This window comes from Hipposideros armiger, unplaced genomic scaffold (genome assembly GCF_001890085.2).
Source record: "Hipposideros armiger isolate ML-2016 unplaced genomic scaffold, ASM189008v1 scaffold_919, whole genome shotgun sequence".
Taxonomy (NCBI): Eukaryota; Metazoa; Chordata; class Mammalia; order Chiroptera; family Hipposideridae; genus Hipposideros; species Hipposideros armiger.
In genome coordinates this window covers 361,344-380,553 of record NW_017732269.1, presented here as the reverse complement: position 1 = coordinate 380,553, position 19,210 = coordinate 361,344, and the positions used below count along the sequence as shown (strand labels likewise).

Here is a 19,210-nt window from a genome sequence, read left to right as displayed (position 1 = left end):
TGCAGAGAGAAGCTAGAGAGCTGTGAAAACAACTCTAAACACAAAATGGGCTTGTGGTCACTGAGCATAAAATTAGCACATTTCAACAGCCACTGAAAGTTTTACATGTTACTGTATTTGACAACAGAATCGCCAAGAAAGGGTTAAGATGGATGTCACTGCTAAGAAGGAGAGCTAGCCAATATGGTGTAGAATACTTCCTGCAAAAAAGCTACACACAAAATGGTTAGCTGAAACATTATCAGCTTGATCTGGAAAGCACCTCTGATATTTCACATTCTGCCACCAGTACACCAAGGCCCAGGTCTGGGGCCTAAAGGAAGTCAACGGGAGGGAGACCTGTGCGTTCGCCATGTCTGGGAGGCCAGGGCGCAGCTCTGATACGGGCTCTGCACCCACAGCCCGGCTTCCCCAGGCAGCTTGTCGTGAGCAGCGACTCCACGGCTGTTTATTCAGCTGCTTGCCATATGGCTGGGGCTTGCATGCAGAGCTCCCTGGTGTTTATGACAGGAAGGTGGTGGCAGGAGAATGCTGGCAATTCAATATCCAGCCCCAGTTGTATGCCTGAGACTCACTGTGCTGTTGGAATGGCTGCTGGATGCTGGTCCCAAAGGAATACATTTTTAAACAGAGCTTTAGAGCAAACCAGCCTTGTGTACATTATCAAGCATACCAGCCCGAAGAGGAATGACCAGGTCACCCCCAACCTATCACCCTCTTAAACAAATGGGAAACCTTGAATCCTGAGTATAAATGTACCCTGGAGTGTCCACAGATATGTTAATTCTACTTGACTTTAATATTTTCCCAAAGATTCAGTAATTTTTCTTTAATTGGCATATTATTCACATAACAAAATTTACTCCTTTAAAGTGTATAATTCAGTGGGTTTCAGTATATTCACAAGGTTATATAATCATCACCCCTTTCTAAATCCAGGCATTTTCATCACCCTGTAATGAAACTCTGTACCCTTCAGCTACCACCCCTCAACTCCCTCAGCACACCCTCACCCCCACCCAGCCATAAGCAACCAGTAATCTACTTGTGTCTCTACAGACCTCCCTGTTCTAGGCATTTCATACAAATGGAATCAGTCATACAGTGTGGCCTTGGTGACTGGCCTCTCCCCAGCATGTTTTCAGGGCTCACCGGCATGCCAGCACTTCATGCCCCTGCTGAAGACTACTCATCCCACTGTGTGGGCATGCCGATGTGTTCGTCAGTTGGTCTCTGCTTTGTGGCTGTCAAGAATAACATTGTGATGAACATTTGTGTACGGGTTTTCGCATGGACATGTTTCCATTTCTCTGGTTATATACCTGGGAGTGGAACTGCTGGTCATACAACTCTATGTAACCACTTGAGGAGCCGCCAGACTGCCCTCCCCAGAGGCTGTACCATTTCACAATTCCATCCGCAGTGGTCAAGGGTTCCAATTTCTTCACAACCTGGCCAACACCTGTTATTTTCCCTTTTTAAAAATTCTAGCCATCCTAGTGGGTATGAGGCAGTATCTCATTGTGGTTTTGATTTGCATTTTCCTGATGGCCAGCGATGTTGGGCACCTTTATGTAAAGATACTTGTTGTCTATTTGTACACCTTTGGAGAAATGTCTGTTCGGATTCTTTGCCTACTTTTTACCTGGATTATTTTCCTGTTTATTACTGAGTTGTAATAGTTCTTTATATATTCTAGATACAAATCACTCATCAGATATAGGGTTTTCTAAAATGTTCTTCCATTCTGTGGACTGTCTTTTTACTTCCTTAATGGTGTAACTTGTATAAAGTTTTAAATTTTGATGAAGACCAATTTATCTATTTTTGTTCTTTTTTCACGTGTACTTTTGGAATCATAGCTTAAAAAATACAATCCAAAGTCACAGAGATTTACTCCTATTTTCTTCTAAGAGTTTTGTATTTTTAGCTTTTAAAATTGGGTCTTTGATCCATTTTGAGTTAATTTTTGTATATGGTATGAGGTAGAGGTCCAGCTTCATTCTTATGCCTGTAAAAAAAAAAAAAAGTTGTTCAAGCACCAGCTGTTGAAAAGACTGTTCCTTCCCCATTTGTCATGGCTCCAGTCACATTGTAATAACACTTTGCATCTTGAAGACAGCCTGGTCAAGAGATATGTGAGATCAGTAAAGTCACACTGTGGGACAAAACTCATCCCAGTCTTCTCAACAAATGGTGCTGGGGACAATTGGATATTTATATGTAGAAAAACGAACCCCAATGCTTACCTCATACCATAACCAAAAATGTACTTAAGATGGATCATAAATATAAATGTAAGAGCTAAAATTATAAAAGTTCTGAAAGAAAACATAGGAGAAAAATCTTTGTAATCCTGGGTTAGCCAAAGATTTTTCAGATACAAAACAAACAGCAGGATCCAAAAATGAAAAATAAAATGGGTAATTGAAAAATTCATTTTCTCATAACTACTGCTTTTCTTTTTTTGAACAAGGAAAGTTTAATACAAAGCTTTTTGAGCCCTCAGCAAAACAAGCGGCAGAGGGTCAGCAGTATTTTACATACATATTTAAATACTTTGATGCTGTAGAAATTTCAAGTTATCTTGTGTGTGGGTTTTTTTCAATATTTATACAAGAGTAGTACTGTAAAGCTAAAGTTATATTTCTATCATAATAGTTTTTCTAAGATTTTTATTAAAATATAGCTAAAAAAATAAAATATAGCTAACATACAATATTATACTAGTTTCAGGTATACACAAGTTATTCAACATTTATATACCTAAAGAAGTGATCACCATGATAAGTCCCAAAACCATCTGACACCGTAACACACTATCACAATATTATTGATTATATTCCCCATGCTGTATACTACATCCCCGTGACTTACTTGTTTTATACCTGGAAATCTGGACCTCTTATTCCCCTTCACTAGCCACCCCCCTTTTAAAAATTTTCAATTACAGTTGACCTTCAATATTATATTAATTTCAGGTGTACAGCATGGTTAGACCTTTATATAATTTAAGCAGTGATCCCCCTGACTAGTACCCATCTGGCACTATATGTAGTTATTACCATATCATTGACTATATTCCTTATGTTTTATGTTACATCCCCATGATTGTTTTGGAACTACCAATTTGTACTTCTTAATCCCCTCACCTTTATCGCCCTTCCACCAAACCGCCTCCCATCTATCACCCAGATAAATTTAGTACCCATGTAACACCATACACAGTTATTACCATATTATTGACTATATTCCTTATGCTATAACCTACATCCCCATGACTACTGTGTAACAACCAATATGTACTTCTTAATCCCTTCCTCTTTTCACCCATTCCCACCCCTCTCCCATCTGGCAACCGTCAAAATGTTCTCTGTATCTGTGGGATTGTTTTGTTTGTTTATTTTGTTCTTTAGATTCCACATATAAGCGAAATCTCATTGCATCTGTCTTTCTCTGTCTGACATCCTCCACTCAGCACAATACCTTCCAGGTCCATCCATGCTGCTACAGATGGCAAGAACCCATTCCCTTCCATGGCCGAGCAATATTCCACTCTATATATGTACCACCTCTTCTTTATCCATTCTTCCATCTACAGACACCCAGGCTGCCTCTTGGCTATTGTAAACAATGCTACAATGAACATATGGATGCACAAGTCCCCTTGAAGGAACATTTTGGGTTTCTTCAGATGAATACCCAGAAGTGGGATTACTGGATCCTTTTTTGTCTCGTTATAGTCTTTGTTTTAAAGTCTATTTTGTCTTAAGTATTGGTACCCCAGCTCTTTAGTTTGTTTACATTTTCATGAAATTTCTTTTTCTATCCCTTTCAGTCTGCATGCCTTTTGATCTGAAGTGAGTCTCTTGTAGGCAGCATACTCGTATGTAAGGATTTTATTTTCTTACCATTCAGCTTCCCCACCCCCACCCCCCATCTTTCGAGTGGAGCATTTAATCCATTTACATTTAAAGTAATTGTTACTGTCATTTTATTATTCATATCTTTGAGGGTTTTTTGTTTTGTTTTGTTTTGTCTTAAAGAAGTCCCTCTAAGATTCTTTGTAATACTAGTTTGGCGGTGATGAATTCCTTTAGCTTTTTTCTTGTCTGGGAAGCTCTTTATCTTTCTTTTGATTGTAAATGATAGCTTTGCTGGGTAAAGTAATCCTGGTTGTTCTAGGTCCTTGCTTTTCTGCTTTTCACTTGGAATATTTTGTGCCAATCCCTTCTGACCATACATAACTGTGTATGTTGAGGTATCAGCTGCCAGTCTTATGGGGGCTCCCTTGTAGGTAATGAAATGCCTTTCTTTTGCTGCTTTTAAGATTCTTGTCTTTAACCTTTGGCATTTTAATTATGATGTGTCTTGGTGTGGGACTCTTTGGGTTCATCTTGTTTGGGACTGTGCACTTCCTGGGCTTCTGTATCTATTTCCTTCACCAGATTTGGGAAGTTTTTAGTCATTATTTCTTCAAACAGGTTTTCAATTCCTTGCTTTCTCTCTTCTCCTTCTGCTACCCCTATGATGTGAATGTTGTTATGCTTGATGTTGGTTGTCCCAGAGGCCACTTAAACTCTCCTCAATTTTGTGGCTTTTTTTCCTCTTTGCTATTCTCATTGGGTGTTTTCTGCTACTTTACCTTCTAAATCGCTGATTCGATCCTCTGCTTCATCTGGTCTGGTGATTCCTTCTAGTGTATTCTTCATTTCTGTTATTGTAGTCTATGTTTCTGACTGGTTCTTGTTTATGTTTTTTCCATCTCCATTTTTATGTTTCTTATCTCTGTATTGAAGTTCTTCCTAAGGTCACTGAGCATCCTTATATCCAGTATTTGAACTCTGTGTTTAGTAGATTGCTTTTCTCCAGTTTGTTTAGTTCTTTTTCTGGAACTTTGTTATTTGGGACATGTTTCTTTGTCTCCCCATTTTGGCTGCCTCCCTGTGTTTTCTATGTATTTGGTAGGGGTGCTATGTCTCCTGGTCTTAGTAGAGTGACCTAATGTAGTAGGTGTCCTATGGAGCCCAGTGGTGCAATCTCCATAGTCACCAGAGCCAGGTGCTCCAGGTGTGTCCCTTGTGTGGGTTGTGTGTTCCTTCCTGTTGTAGTTGAGCCTTGGTTGCTGTTTGCATGTCAATGGAAGGAACTGACCCTCAGGCTGATGGGTTGTGAGGACTGGCCTTGACTACAGTGGAGGAGCTGTGGTGCAGGGGTTGGCCCTACATAGTAGGATTCGCTTTAGCAGGACTCTGGTGTCTACCAAGTCTGCCCCTTTGGGTTTATCGTCCTTTTAGGCGGCAAGGTGATGTTCCGGCTTGGTCCGAAGCTGGCCACCAGGCATGCTAGCCCTGAGGCCTCCTGGGAAGGGACCCACTGCAGGCCAAGTTCAACAGCAGCCTGTGCCCTGCCCTGGGCCACCTGGTAGGAGACACAAAGCAATCCGCAGATGGCTGCTCGTGCTGTGGAGGAAGTATCCAGTGTGGAGCGGGAGCCACGAAGGCCCAGGGAGGAAGGAGTGTGATGGCTTTGTGGCTCCGTCAGGGATGCTGGGACAAGGGTGTTAGTGAGGTACAGGGCCTTGTGCGGCTTCTGGTGGGTAAAAAGAACCCAAGGTGAGGAGTGGGACGCAGATACAGGCAGTTCCTCAGGAGGCCCTGTTGCTATGAGAAACAGGGAACCAGGAGCTGGCAGCTAGGGGTGGGAGGTGTTGGCACTGTGTGTGTGCCGACTGGAATGAGAAGGAGAGGAGGGAGGAGGAAGCCACCCTCAGATTATCACAGGGACAGGCTGGGTAGGCAGCAGCAGGGGCAGCTGAGAGACATTCAGTTGTAGATTGAGACCCATGAAAGGGAGGCCGCCCCCAAGGTCCATTTAAATGTACTAAGTCAGCCTGCATTCAATGACGGGCAACAGCTGATGCCAATCACAGTCCTCCAAGCCCCTCGAGAAAACAGGACCTGCTGGCCAGCCCTGCCCTGAGTCTGCGTGGCCTCCTTAATGTTCTAGAACAGGGGTTGGCAACTGCAGCTCATGAGCTACATGCAGCTCTTTGGTACATTCCGTCTCAAAAATTTGCCGACCCCTGGAAGAGCCAATCCTGTCCCTCACAACAATTTAAAAATTATTTGAGAGCCATAAATATATTTTTACATAATCACCGTTATGTGAATAATATCCTTTAAAAATTTTTTAAGTGGGGCTGGCCGAGTGGCACGATGGTTAAGAACTCGCTTGGGATGCCAGAGGGCCCCGGTTTGGATCCCACATATGAGGGCCAGTGACACTGCCCTCTACAGCTAAGATGCTGAACAACAGCTTGACCTGGAGCTGGGCTGCCATGAGTCGCCGGCGACGGCGTGGGCTACAGTCCCTGTGGCAGTGGGTTGCCATGGGCTACCGTGTGTAGCCAGCAGCCAGCATGAGCGGCCAGTAGCCACAGTGAGCGGCCGTCCAGAAGCCGGCGACTGATCTGCCTCGCCAGGGAAGAGCGCAATGATGGTGCCAACTTGGGCCAGTGAAGCAACGTCCCCCACAACTAGACTGAAGAACAAAACGACAGCAACTTGTCTGTTCCCCTTCCCCCAATTCCCCAGCACTGTTCCCATCCCCCCAATTCCCCAATAAAAGTCTTAAAAAATTTTTTTTAAGTGAAACTATGATAATTTTATTTTCATTTTCAATTTCACTTCAGAGGCTTGCAAGCTGCAGTTTGCTGACCCCTGGCGGTTCAGCTCTTCCATTTCAAAAGTTTGCCAACCCCTATTCTAGAACACTCCCCATCAGGAAGAATGCCCCTTGCTTGCGAGGCACTGGACTCCCACAATCCACGGACTGTCTCCTTTGAATAGAGGACATCAAACTCAGGACTAAATCATACTGTCATTGACTCAGCACCTGGCCTCCAAGGAGTGAGTTCAGGAAGAGGGGGAAAAGTGCCCACAGCAGCTCGAGGCAGCGGCCCAGGTGAGGGCGACACAGGCTAATGATTTCCTGGGTTCTGGGAAGGGGCCATGTGCAGCTCGGAGGGCAGGCTGTCGGCCAGAGCCACACTGGGCATCTGCACCCCAAATTCTGCGACAAATATTCCAATCCTTCCCAGCGTCAGGCCTACAAACGCCTACGACATTCACACTACGAAGAACAGCAATCTGCTCTCATTTTGAAAAAGAAACTGACACGTTAAGTGGCTCCTCTGTTCCAGACGTGGGTGCAGTTTCTTTCCACCATTTTATGTCTGTACGATCACAGATGCCATGATAATCACGCTCTTATGTATGGTGCCGGGGCTCTGGGCCTGTGGCCACTCTGCCTGCGTGGGACTTTCTGTCACTTCCCTGCAGGCTCACCCACAACCATGATACTCACTCACTGGGTGTTTCTTCAAATGGGGCCACCCTCATGCCTTACCCAAAACTATCCTAAGCAGAAAACGCCCCTCCAGGGTCCCCAGCGCCTCCTGTCCACCACAGCCCCATACCCTTATCTGGCCTGCCCCAGGTCTCGGCAGGTTGCAGAGTACAGGACTCTCAGGCTGTGGATGGGCCTGTAAGCTTCTGACATCTCCTCACAATGCCATGTCGGGAGTGTCATGGAAGTGCTGCTGTGCCGGTGCCCAAAGTCACCCTTTTCCCTCTGTAACTGGTGTTTTCGGGGCACAGCCTGAGACCAGACCACTGTCTGTCTCCTCGTTGCACATCCAGTCACCACATGAGGGCTGCCAAAGAATGACTGTCTCCCTCACTCCTTCCACATCCATTGGTGACTTTCCACCTGAAGAATGAGTCCTCCTTCTCCCCTGTTGATTTTAGGTCAGCGCTGACTCACAGATCACTAATTTCCTCAGTGGGAATCAGTGTTTCTCCAAGGGTCTGAGGGCATTTAGAAACCAAGATCTGGGCTCATGGCTTCCGGGGCTGTAGTGCTTCAGGCCCCCCCAGGGGGGAGTGCTCAGACGACAGGTGATGTGACACACACCAGCACACACACCACAGCCCCCTCCACATCCTCCAGTGCATTAGGAAAATCAGTGCGAGATCACACCGACACCTCAGTCACCCCACAGGGTCCTCCAGCCTTCCTCTTGCCCCCCACCCCCCCATCCTCAGTGCATGTACTGGGTCAGCCAATCTATGATCTCCCAGAAGCCCCCCACCCTGGGCACACTGGCACCTCAGAGAGGGAAGAGAAGGAGGCAGGAAAGCACATGACCTGTTAACAGTCTCCCTATGTGTGCAACCATGAATAACACCACAGACACCCACTTGGCACTTACTGAGAGTTTTCCAGCAAATGCCAGCCAGGGGCTCTGTCCCCTTAGTCAGAGGAAGCTGCTGGAGCTGTGAGAAGGGGTCTCAGACTGTGACAAGCTCTCACAGGGAAGCGATGACAACTCGAGGGCAATTCTGGAAGGCAAATCCTTTGCATCACAACTGTCTGGACTAACAGCCGGCAGGCTACAGCATTTAGGGACATTTCCTGATTAGCGCAACAACCAGAAAAATGGAAGCTTCTCATTTTAACAAAGTACACTCAGGGCACGCCATCCAAGTGACATTTTAACAAAGCCCCCCAAGCTACAAGGCTGGATAAAAGGAGCCCCACTTTTAAATATTTTGATGACATAGAGGATGGAAAGACTGCATGTCCAAGTTTAATGGTCCAGTTTTTCTAGACTATTTATGTGGTTAAAGTAAACATCCCATGAGGTAAGATGAAGTGCTATGTTGCCGAATTGCCTCTTGTAAACCACACTGCCCCAACTTTCCTGGACGTGGTCCTGGGGATGAGACACAGACCCAGCTCCACACGTGTCTGCACACGAGAGGCTCTAGTTGGTAAAAATAAGGGGCACAGCAGCTTGCCAGGGTGGGAGGCAGACACCAGACCCATGGGTGAGTCTAACGCAGTGTCCCCAACTTCCGTCAGATACAGGCCCCTGGGGGTCCTGCACCATCGGAACTGCCCAGGAAATAACTGGGAAATGCTCTGCAGCTTTGCTAGGGTATTACTGTCCAGATAGAGATAAAAATGTGTCCTAAATGTTGCTGATAAAACAACCAGAACACCTCTATTCCAAGCCTACGTGGTTCATAAGCCTGAGAAAGCCAGAATGTCACTGCAATACTGGCCGCGGGTCACACACACCTCTGGACCTGACTCGTGGGCGTTTTCTGGTACCAGCATCCCAGGACCCCCCCTCCCCCACCCCCGGGGCCTGTCCAGCCCAGTGTGCGACCTACCCATGGTACCGTCCACATCCCCAGATGGCTCCAGAACAGACCAGCTACCTTGCCCCAGCCCTCTTTTATCCTTTTTTTTGGTTTGTTTTGTGAGGCTTGGAAAGAACCCAAGTATCTCAGGGAACCCATTTTATTGGAAATATGAGGTCTGACAAGTTCATGAACTTGTTGCAGTGATGCTGCTAACCTTTTTTTGATATCAGAGGGATTATACATTATGAATTTGTAGCAACTGGACAAACAGTTAACCAAGTTGACTATTTGGAAGTGCTGAAAAGGCTGCATGAAAAAGTTAGACGACCTGAACTTTTTGCCAACAATTCATGACTCTTGCATCACGGCAATGCACCAGCTCACATGGCACTGTCTGTGAGGGAATTTTTAGCCAGTAAACAAATAACTGTATTGGAACACCCTCCCTACTCTACTAATCTGGCCCCGATGACTTCTTTCTTTACCTGAAGATAAAGGAAATATTGAAAGGAAGACATTTGGATGATATTCAGGACATCAAGGGTACTATGATGACAGCTCTGATGGCCATTCCAGAAAAAGTTCCAAAATTGCTTTGAAGGGCGGACTAGGTACTGGCATCGGTGCATAGTTTCCCAAGGGGAGAACTTCGAAGGTGACCATGGTGATATTCAGCAATGAGGTATGCAGTACTTTTTCTAGGATGAGTTTGTGCACTTAATTGTCCGACCTTGTATATTCCAATAGCATTTTTAAAGCACAGGCTTGGCAGCCTGACTAACAGAAAGTTCCACGTGCATGGTCGCTGTGCACCAGGGGGAGATGCGCTGGAGCGAGCCTACCACAGATTCTGCAGTCCCGTGTGTGCACGGCCGGCCAGCTAAAATGGTTTTACATTTGTGCATGGTCAAATACAAAAACAAAAACAAAAAAACACAAAAGAACAGTTGTGCCCTGTGAAATGATACGAAATTCAAACTTCAGTGTCCATAATGAAGTCCGGCTGGAAAGCAGACCTGGTCACTCCTTGGGCACAACCTGTGACTGCTGCTTTGCTGCAAGGTGGGGAGATCGTGGGCAAAGCCCAATGTGACTGTCTGGCCATGCTGCAGGAGAAATCTGGAGACTAGGTTGCCCAGGGGACTCGAGGAGCCTGAGGCGGCCTGGACTGTCCTGAGAGAACCCGAGGAATGAAGGGAACAGGGCCCGAGAGGTCTGGGGACACCACACCACGTTTTTAATGGTGTTTCTTTTGGGTGAGTGGCGCTGGGAAGCAAGAATATAGCAGATTATGTATATAAAAAACAAACCACCACCCAAGTCACACCTGGATGGCCTAGTGACCGTATGACCTGGGAGCCTGTGGAGAGGGGGCAGATGCAGCCAGGGGCACATCTGTCCTGTGTGGCCCTTGGAATAAACCAGAACACATGGTGGAATTTTTCTGCTCAATAAGCCTCTCACCCGCTCTCATTTTCCTCTTTGCCCGGACAGCGTCCACCTTAGCCCCAAGACTGAAATGTACTTGCTTTTCTTTGTTGGTCCTCTATTTTCCACTCTTTAAATGCCTCCCTGTTCCCAGGACTCCCTTCAGGGCCCAGTTCAAGCATCATTTCTGTGCTTCTGTATTGGTTACCCAGTGGTTCTCAGGCCTCTAAGGAGAAAGTCTTCATTGCCATAGCCGTATTTATTTCTACTTCCTTATTTTTTGCTACATTTTTTTTCATATTTCATTTTAATTGTATTAAGCTAGAAAAAGTCCTTCTGCCTCAGTTACTTATTTTAAAATTTCATGTTTAAATTTTATTTGTCGTTTGTCTGTAATCTTTGGTAATAGTGATTTCTGTCCCAGGAGACACAGGGTGTCCCTAGTTGGCCTGTTGCACAGGATGCTGTCTTTTGACTTCATTCCAAATGAATTTGTTCAACAGTGAGACCAAGACTGCCTTTTTCGATGTTGAATAGCACACCACTCTCCCACAGAAAATCGGGACTCAATATTATCATTCTCCCCATCTAATTCCTCCATCCTGGCACAATTCCTCTTCTCCCTACTCCACTCCCAGACTGTCCACGATGGTTTTCTCACGCTTGTCCCTCTACCTTTGCTGGAGCAATTACTGAAAACAGCTCTGAGGAGCAGGGATGACAGCACTGGGGTGAGGGGACAAGCCTTTTGCCTTCACCCACTCCACAGGGAGAGTGACAGCCCAGACCAGACAGGCAGAAACCCCTGTGGCTCCCCAAACCCACACACACTCAGAGCTCCTGCTAGCTAGTTTGGAAAAACACTCTCCACAGCAAGCAGCACTTTTAGGAAATCATGGCGTTGCTGATGGGAGAGATCACAGCATGAAACATGGCCGTAAACACCTTGTCTAAAAAACAGAGCTGAGAGAAGGAAGAGAGGAATCCAAGAAAGGAATAAAGCTTACAAATACAAGTCTTCTATACCTTCCCATGTGAGAATGAAAAGGGGACAATTAGGCAAGCAAATTCAGTCACATGAACTCCTAAGAAACACACGCCCTGTCATCAATCTGAAGGCAAATGCACCCTTAAAAATCAACCCCATTTGGGTGACTAGACAATAACCACGACTTCAGGTGGGAACAAAAGTCCTAGCAGTGGGTTTGTTTTAAAGAGTGTTGTTCGAAGCTATTCGGGTGGCAATTATATGCTTTGAAAAGTAGCTCTGTTCCCTTCTAGACATAATAACAAAGGTGACCAAGCTGGTTTCTTTTAAAATAATCAGAAATTATAATTAAGCTGAATACACACACAGATATAAACAAAACAATCAGTGCTAGAAACTCTTTAGAGGTGAATTCACAACTTTCTCTTCATACAGTTATTAATATGTAATTATGCATGCAAAATAATAAAACACAAGCAGATAAGGGAAGTAATATTCCAGACAGCCACTGGCCATTTTGTCATGTTCCTTCTTTTCTGAGCCACCGTGAGCTGGGTTTCTGTCCCATTCTCTGTCACTTGTGTTGAAAGAACTCTAATGAAAACTCCAGGCAGTTTGTTAAATGCTCGGTACAGCTTTATGAACAAAGTAACACCCATCATCAGGGAAATGCAAATAAAAGCCATAATGGAATACAACAACACAGCCAGTGTGAGCAATGGGACCCTCACACACTGCTAAGAGAGAGTGTAAATGGGTACAGCTACTCTGCAAAACTGTTTGGCAACACCTCCTGAAGCTGAATATACGTTTACCCTGAGAATCAGCAATTCCACCCAACATAAATATGTACATGTGTCACCGCAAGACAAGTACCCCCAGCGCAATTTCCAGTCGCCAGAACCCAGGAGGCCCAGGAACAGAGTGCCAGGTAAATGGTTGTGGCCCATCCACACGACGGAAGCTGAGTGATCACCAGCAACAGTTCATGGAGATGGAACTCACGGGCCCAGTGTGGAGCCAAAGGTGCCGACCCCATACTGTCCCGTGAAGTTCTAGGGCAGGCGGGCGGCTCTGGCCCTGTGGGGAAATGACTGAAGAGGGCACAGGGGCTCTTGGGGACCACTCAAGTTCTGCTTCCTTGTCTGGCTGGTGGTTCTACAAATTCATTTTGTGAAAAATTATCCAACTGTATATTTATGTGTGCCCTTTTCTGTATGTATGTATTTCAACAAAAAATTAAAAACACAAAAGACAGCATGACTGAGCCCCTAAAGCATACAATCTAGAGGAAAAGACAGACAATAAGTAAGTAAACCCATGAACATCTCCTCTCTGCCACTGCCATCCAGGGTGAAGGCTTGTTCTTTTCCACCTGGAAGCCCCGGGACCATCTCGATGACTTCGCTGTCTCTCTTTGGGTCTCTTCCAGTTGTCATTTCTGTCCTGCAGAGCAGTGACCATAATGTATGAAATATTGTGTACAGATGCTCTAGGATTTGGTACAAAGAACACAAAATCTATTTTGTTTTCCCTGACCTTCCTGGATTGAGACCAGCAATCTGCAAGCCTTTCCTAACGTGGAGGTATCTGTGGTCCTATTTGGGGAGCAGACACTGTGCCTTTTCTTGGCTCATTTGTCAATAGGTAGTTTGTGGACCTTTTTCCCCTGAAGGCCTTATCTGATGCATGATGGTTTTTGATTACTTTTCTGCGTGCTCTGAATAATGTTTTCAGTGCAGTCCCAACCTTCTGGTATTTCAATGTATGGAAAGGATTCAAGTTGTCCGAAAATATGGAGATTTTACTGTCCGACTCCCTCTTGGCTGATTTACACGAAGTTCAATTGCTTAACATTTCTCTATCCTGAAAATGTGATTGTGTACAAGAATTAGTTGCATCACATTCGAAATAAATGGGACAAAGCTGCAGCTCGTCAATCCTTGTTACATGAAAATTTTAGTTGTAAAGATATTTGTTTGAATGTGAGTTTTCTACTTATCTTTTATAATCTCCTTCTAATAGGACTCAGCTAACCTGCAAGTTTAAATAATATTTGAAGAAACATACTATTTCCCAGAGGCCGAGGCTGACCACAGAGACGGAAAAGGCCTGCACAGTTCTTAGCTTTATTTGGGGACAGAGAGACAGAGCTACGTGCTGGAGGGGAACGCGGCCCCAGGACCCCAGAGGCTTGCACAACAGCTGTCCAGCCTGCATTATGCAGCTCGGCAATGAGAGGAAATGGAAACAGAGGGTGTGTGCCAACAAAGTCAAGCTGTCTGCTGTTTAAAAAAAACACAACACAGCCAAAGGACAAATTCCAACTTCCTAAAAGTCAAATTTCAGCCTTGGACAAATACAAATTGCACGCTGTTTTTAAAATCAAATAGCTGATATACAGCATTTACACATTTGTAACAGAAAGAGGGTTCTTTATTTAAAAGTACCATAGGCACTAAATACTAACCAGATGTCTTTTACTGCCTCTTTTAAAGCAAGAAAATGCAGAGAAGAAACTAGAGTTTGAAACAATCATACAACAAGCAGTTAACAACTCATTATAGTAACTGAAAGCCCTGCTAACTGACACACCACTAGTGAACTTGCTCAAAAAGGGCCTGCCCACAGCTTCCATGGGCACTTGCTAGTACCTGGGCCTTTTCTGAGTACACCATTGTATGTGGACATGATCGTGACCTTGTAGGTGAGTGCTCCCCAATGGTTGGCCCAAAGCACCGACTTATGCAGCAGGCTTAGGGACATGTGAAATCATTTACCTAATGACAAGAGGACGGGGATTGCCTCAAACATGCTTCTCTTGAACCTTCAAGTTCTTGAGGCAAAAATATAGTCAACCTTTTTGGGGGGGGGGGGGGGGGGGGGTGATGGTGATCCTGTGCAGTTTGTTTTATCAGACAGCTACACTATTTTGAACACATTAAAATCATCATAATTGAAGACTGAATAAAAACTGAGAATGTCAGGATATGTGGAACATACGGTTATTCTCAATTTAATTACAACTAGACTTTGTATGATAAGGTATTTAGAAAGGTATTTAGCAACAATTTTGGACTATAATAAACAGTTTAAAATAAAATAGTTCGATGTAAAAACCAGATTTGCAGGATGTTTAGTTCAAAATCACTTCACATCCACAAGAGCAGCTACAGCAAAAACGACAGACAAGAACAAGTATTGATGTGAATGTGGAAAAGGGGAACTCTCATACACTGTCAGTAAGAATGTAAAATGGTACAGGCACTTTGTAAAAATTTGGCAGTTCCTTTTGTTCTTCTCTTTGAAAATGTCCTTTATAAATTCTGAAATGATACACTTACATATGAAGAAGAGTTATAACTGTCCCTTCAAATTTCTTAGTAACACAGGTGTTACATGTCTTCCTAACCTCACACACATCCTGTCCTCATGGGGCTCAGAATGGAGACTGACTTTCCGGGTCTCTCTTCCTGTAACCAGAACCCTGGGTCAGGATATCCACACTTCTTCCTGGAGGCATGGCTGGAGGGACGAACAACGGAGGGCACCTGACAAGGTAACAGTCTTCTCTTTAAATGTAGCATGTCTTTCATTCTGTATTTCTGGAACTCTCACTTAGATTACGTGGAACCACCTCATTCCATACTTTTCAACTGAACACATATATTTTCCATCTAATTATCTTTCTACTGTTCTTTGGGGTGACTTCTTCAAGTAAATCTAATTTTTTCTTTAGTGATATCTAACCTATTATTTGACTTATCCACTGGTTTTGAAATTTTTAAAATTCTAATGACATTTTAAAAGATTTGTTAGATGTGAATTTGTTTCTTTTTCAAATAGGCTTTTGTAAAAAAAAATTGTCCTATATTTTTAATTAGGTTTCTATTTATTCAGTTATCATTTTGAGAACTTCTAGCCTTTTACTTTGTAGTTTTTGTCCAGATTTTTCATAACTGTCTCTTAACAGAGGGTTTTTTTGTGTGTTTTTTGTTTTGTTTTTCAATGAATGTATAATTTTTTAATGTGCACTTGCTTCAGCTGGGGTCATTTTGTTCTGTGACTGCTCTGTGAGTATGGGTGTGAGAAGGATGTTCCAGGGCAGCTGCACAGTGGCTTCTCCTAGAGGTCCTGTGGGAGGCCCTGTGGCTACAATTTACATTCCCTCCTGGACCTGGGCTCCTACCTAGACACAGTAGGCAGGGTAAACTGAGACCTTGTGTCTGTGCCAGGGATCTGGAGAGGTGGGGTTCTCCACGCTCCAAGCTCCCTGCAGCGTCCTGGGGTTGGTTGGCAGTTATTCTCCTCCCCTTTCAACCAACAGGAGAAGACTCTGAGGCTCCAAGCTCTGGGAAGAGAATTCCCCCATAGCCCATCTGATGCAGTCAGGCCATCCTCTCATCTCAGTGCGTGGGAGCACTCCAGCCGCAGCCCAGGGCCCAGATCCGCTCTGAGACCCTGAAGACTGCCCAGCACAGCTCCTGTTCTGGTTCTGGCACTGATTTCACTTTTTTATGGCTCTCAGGACATTTCTACCTCTTTCTCTTAAGCTTAACTATGTACTTAGAACATGTTATACTTAATCCAGAACTTCTGTGTGTTTAAAATGGTGGGGAAGGGTGGACATGGTCATCTCAGCCTGCCATTTTCCCTAAATCTCCCTTCCTTCTTTTTGATAAGAAGTATCACATTTTCATTTCTCTTTAATTACACAAGTAATTAACAAATACATTCTCACTATTAAAATTAAATGGTTAAAGCTAAACTCCCCTTTGACATAACCCAAATTCTAGCTCCATCCCTCTACCCCCCCGGTGAATGTCTTACAGCTAGATCTCTTCTCACATTACAGACCACTCTGGAACCACAGAAAATGGTGGAATTGTGGAGGTCATATGCTGCTGGTGGGAATGCATATGATGCAGTTGCTTTGAAGAAGCTGTTTCTTAACATTAAACATGCACTCACAATGTGAGCTGGGAGTCCCACTCCTAAGTGTTCACCCAAGTAAAATGAAAACTTACGTTCAGACAAAAGTACTAAATAGTCTATAGCAGCTTTCTTATTAATCACCCAAATCTGGAAACAACTCAAATGTTCTTCAACTGGTGAGGTCCATCCATACTATGGACCCCACTACAGATTCACACACACCACGGGTAACTCAAATTCTGCTGAGTGAAAGATGCTGCACTGAAAATACTACATACTGTATGAGAGTCTGGAAATGGCAAAATTATAGGGACAAAAAAGAGACAAGTAGATGTCAGGGGCTGAAGGTGGGGAGAAGGGCTGACTACAAAGGGGCATGAGGGAATCTGTTGGGATGGTGGGAGTTTTGAATCTTGATTATGGTGGGGGTCACATGACTATACATTTGTCAAAATTACTGTATAAAAGTTACACCTTAATTAAAATACGAGGTCAGACAATTACGTACATTCGCGAACTCATCCTAGAAAAGGTGCTACATACCTCATTGCTGAATATCACTACGGTCACCTTTGAAGTACTCCCCTTGGAAAGCTATGCACTGACACCAGTGCCTAGTCCACCCTTCAAAACAACTTTGGAACTTTTTTTCTGGAGTGATCATCAGAGCTGTCTTCGTATTACCCTTGATGTCCTGAATGTCATCCAAATGTCTTCCTTTCAATATTTTCTTTATCTTCAGGTAAAGAAGTCATTGGGAGAAAAAAAAATGGCGGTGGTGAGGAGGGCTCCCTGAGTTCTCCCCTGGAAAGCACAGCAATTTGAGCAGCTGCAGTGCAGCAAACAAACCTCTACCGAGCATGCTGAGCAGCGAAGGGACTCCCACGCCGAGTACTTAAAGGTGGGCAGACTGGGCGAGTGGGGGAAGAGCGAGGCGAAACGCATGGAGGCACAGCCCGCACCCGCGGCTGCTGAGACTCGGGGTCTTAGAGAGCGGATCGGAGAGTTCCCACGGCTTGCCCCCTGCACCTCCAGCCCCGCTAAGGCAGAGTCCTCAGGCCGGGCGCCAGGCAGAACGGAGAGAGGAGTGCTCCAGTGGAGGCACAGTCCGTCCGCGCCCCTGGCTGCGAAGCTGTGGGAATCCAGGACAAGGCAGAGTGTTTTACAGCACCAGGGCAAGCTCAGCCTCTGGGCCAACCATCCAGCCGGGAGTCCGACAGGAGCCCCAGGGTGCGCAATTTCTGAGGCAGAAATCTCAAACCGGCGAACAGAAGAAGAGGGAAGCAAGAAGCGTGGAGACGCAGCCCGCACCCCACAGCTGTGGAGACAGGAGCTGCCTTGCGTGTGTGTGTGTGGGGGGCTCCTGGAGAGCAGCAGGGGCTCTGCGGGAGCGTTGGAGGGGGCTTTTTTCTTTTTCCTTTTTTTTTGTTTGCTTTCCCCTCTTTCTTTTTTCCCCTTTTCTCTCATACAAGAAAAATAAACTGCATAGATAAGTGCACACCCCCACCCTTCCTCAGAAACCTTGGCCCTCTCCCTGCCAGAGCCTGAGGCTGACCCCTGAAGAGAGGAGTAAGTTAGAACAAAGGTGCTTGACTCCCTAGGGTTGAGAAATTTGCATGAGAAGAGGCTGCAGGAGTGGGCTAGCGGTTCCCGCCCCCATCTCTCCTGGGCAGCTTCGGAAGCAGAACAACTTTGGCTGCTGAGACACAGGAAGGTCTACCAGCAGCTCTGAAATCCCCACCCCCCACCCCCAACAGTCCCCAGTGGAAAGAGCACCCAAAGACGCACATCCAGTCCTCTGGCTGCGCAGAAATCAGAGTGCCTCTGGACAGGCAGGAGCAGAAACAACACTGACTTTGTAAAAAAACTACCAATCACACCTCATAACTCCACTCATCTAAAATAGACCTGCATTACCAGGCTCTCACTAGGTGCCAGGCAGCTGGCTCTGCCCCCACAAGATGCAGAGGAGTGTGTGTATAGCAGAGGAAAACCTGGGGAGAGCTTGGTAGACTTCAGCCAAGATTGGCACCGGTTATTTCTTGTTTGTTCTCTCTTTTCTTTTTTTTGATTGTTTGTTTTTGGTTTTGGTTTCTCTTTTGGTGTATTATATTGTTATTGTTAATTAGGTTCTCTTGGAAGTTTTGGGGTTTTGTTTTTTTCATTGATTGCCTGTGTTGGTTGTTTTTGGATTCAATTTCATTAGTATTTTTAGTTTTTTATATAGGCATATATAAAGATACATATATGTGGATATGTATGTCCATATATATCAGGGTGTAGATATATATATATATATATATATATATATATATATATATATATATATATATACACATACACACATATATTTTTTTTCTCTTCTTTTTGCTTTCTTTCCTTCTAACCTCTCTCTCTCTCCCTTCTTCCCTGCTTCCTTGTCACAGCTTGATTTGCCTCCTCCTTTCCATTTTTTCTGCAAGTTTTTTTTTCTGTTACTGTTGTTGTTTTAAGGGTGTTGCTATTTTGTTTCTCGCGTTCATTCTATTTTTTAGTTTATTTTATTTTGTTCTGCTATTTGTTCCTTGTTTTTTTTTTTGTTTTTGTTTCTTTGTTTTTCTCGTTGTTGTTGTTTTGTTTCTGTTGGTTTGTTTTCTCCTTGTGT

The 19,210-nt window shown here is 44.6% G+C and overlaps 1 protein-coding gene across 2 annotated transcripts in view; it reads right to left on the bottom strand.

Annotated features, from left to right (window-relative positions):
- CENPP (centromere protein P) overlaps positions 1-19,210 on the bottom strand; it is a 268,335-nt gene that overhangs the window by 3,970 nt on the left and 245,155 nt on the right. The window contains exon 6 of one of the 2 annotated variants that reach the window (XM_019630517.1): positions 12,096-13,077. The exons of the other annotated variant lie outside the window; for it this stretch is intronic. Coding sequence (XP_019486062.1) covers positions 12,871-13,077 — 207 coding nt within the window. The 3' untranslated portion in view covers positions 12,096-12,870. Of the gene's footprint in view, positions 1-12,095; positions 13,078-19,210 lie in introns of those variants that run through there. 2 annotated transcript variants of the gene reach the window in all.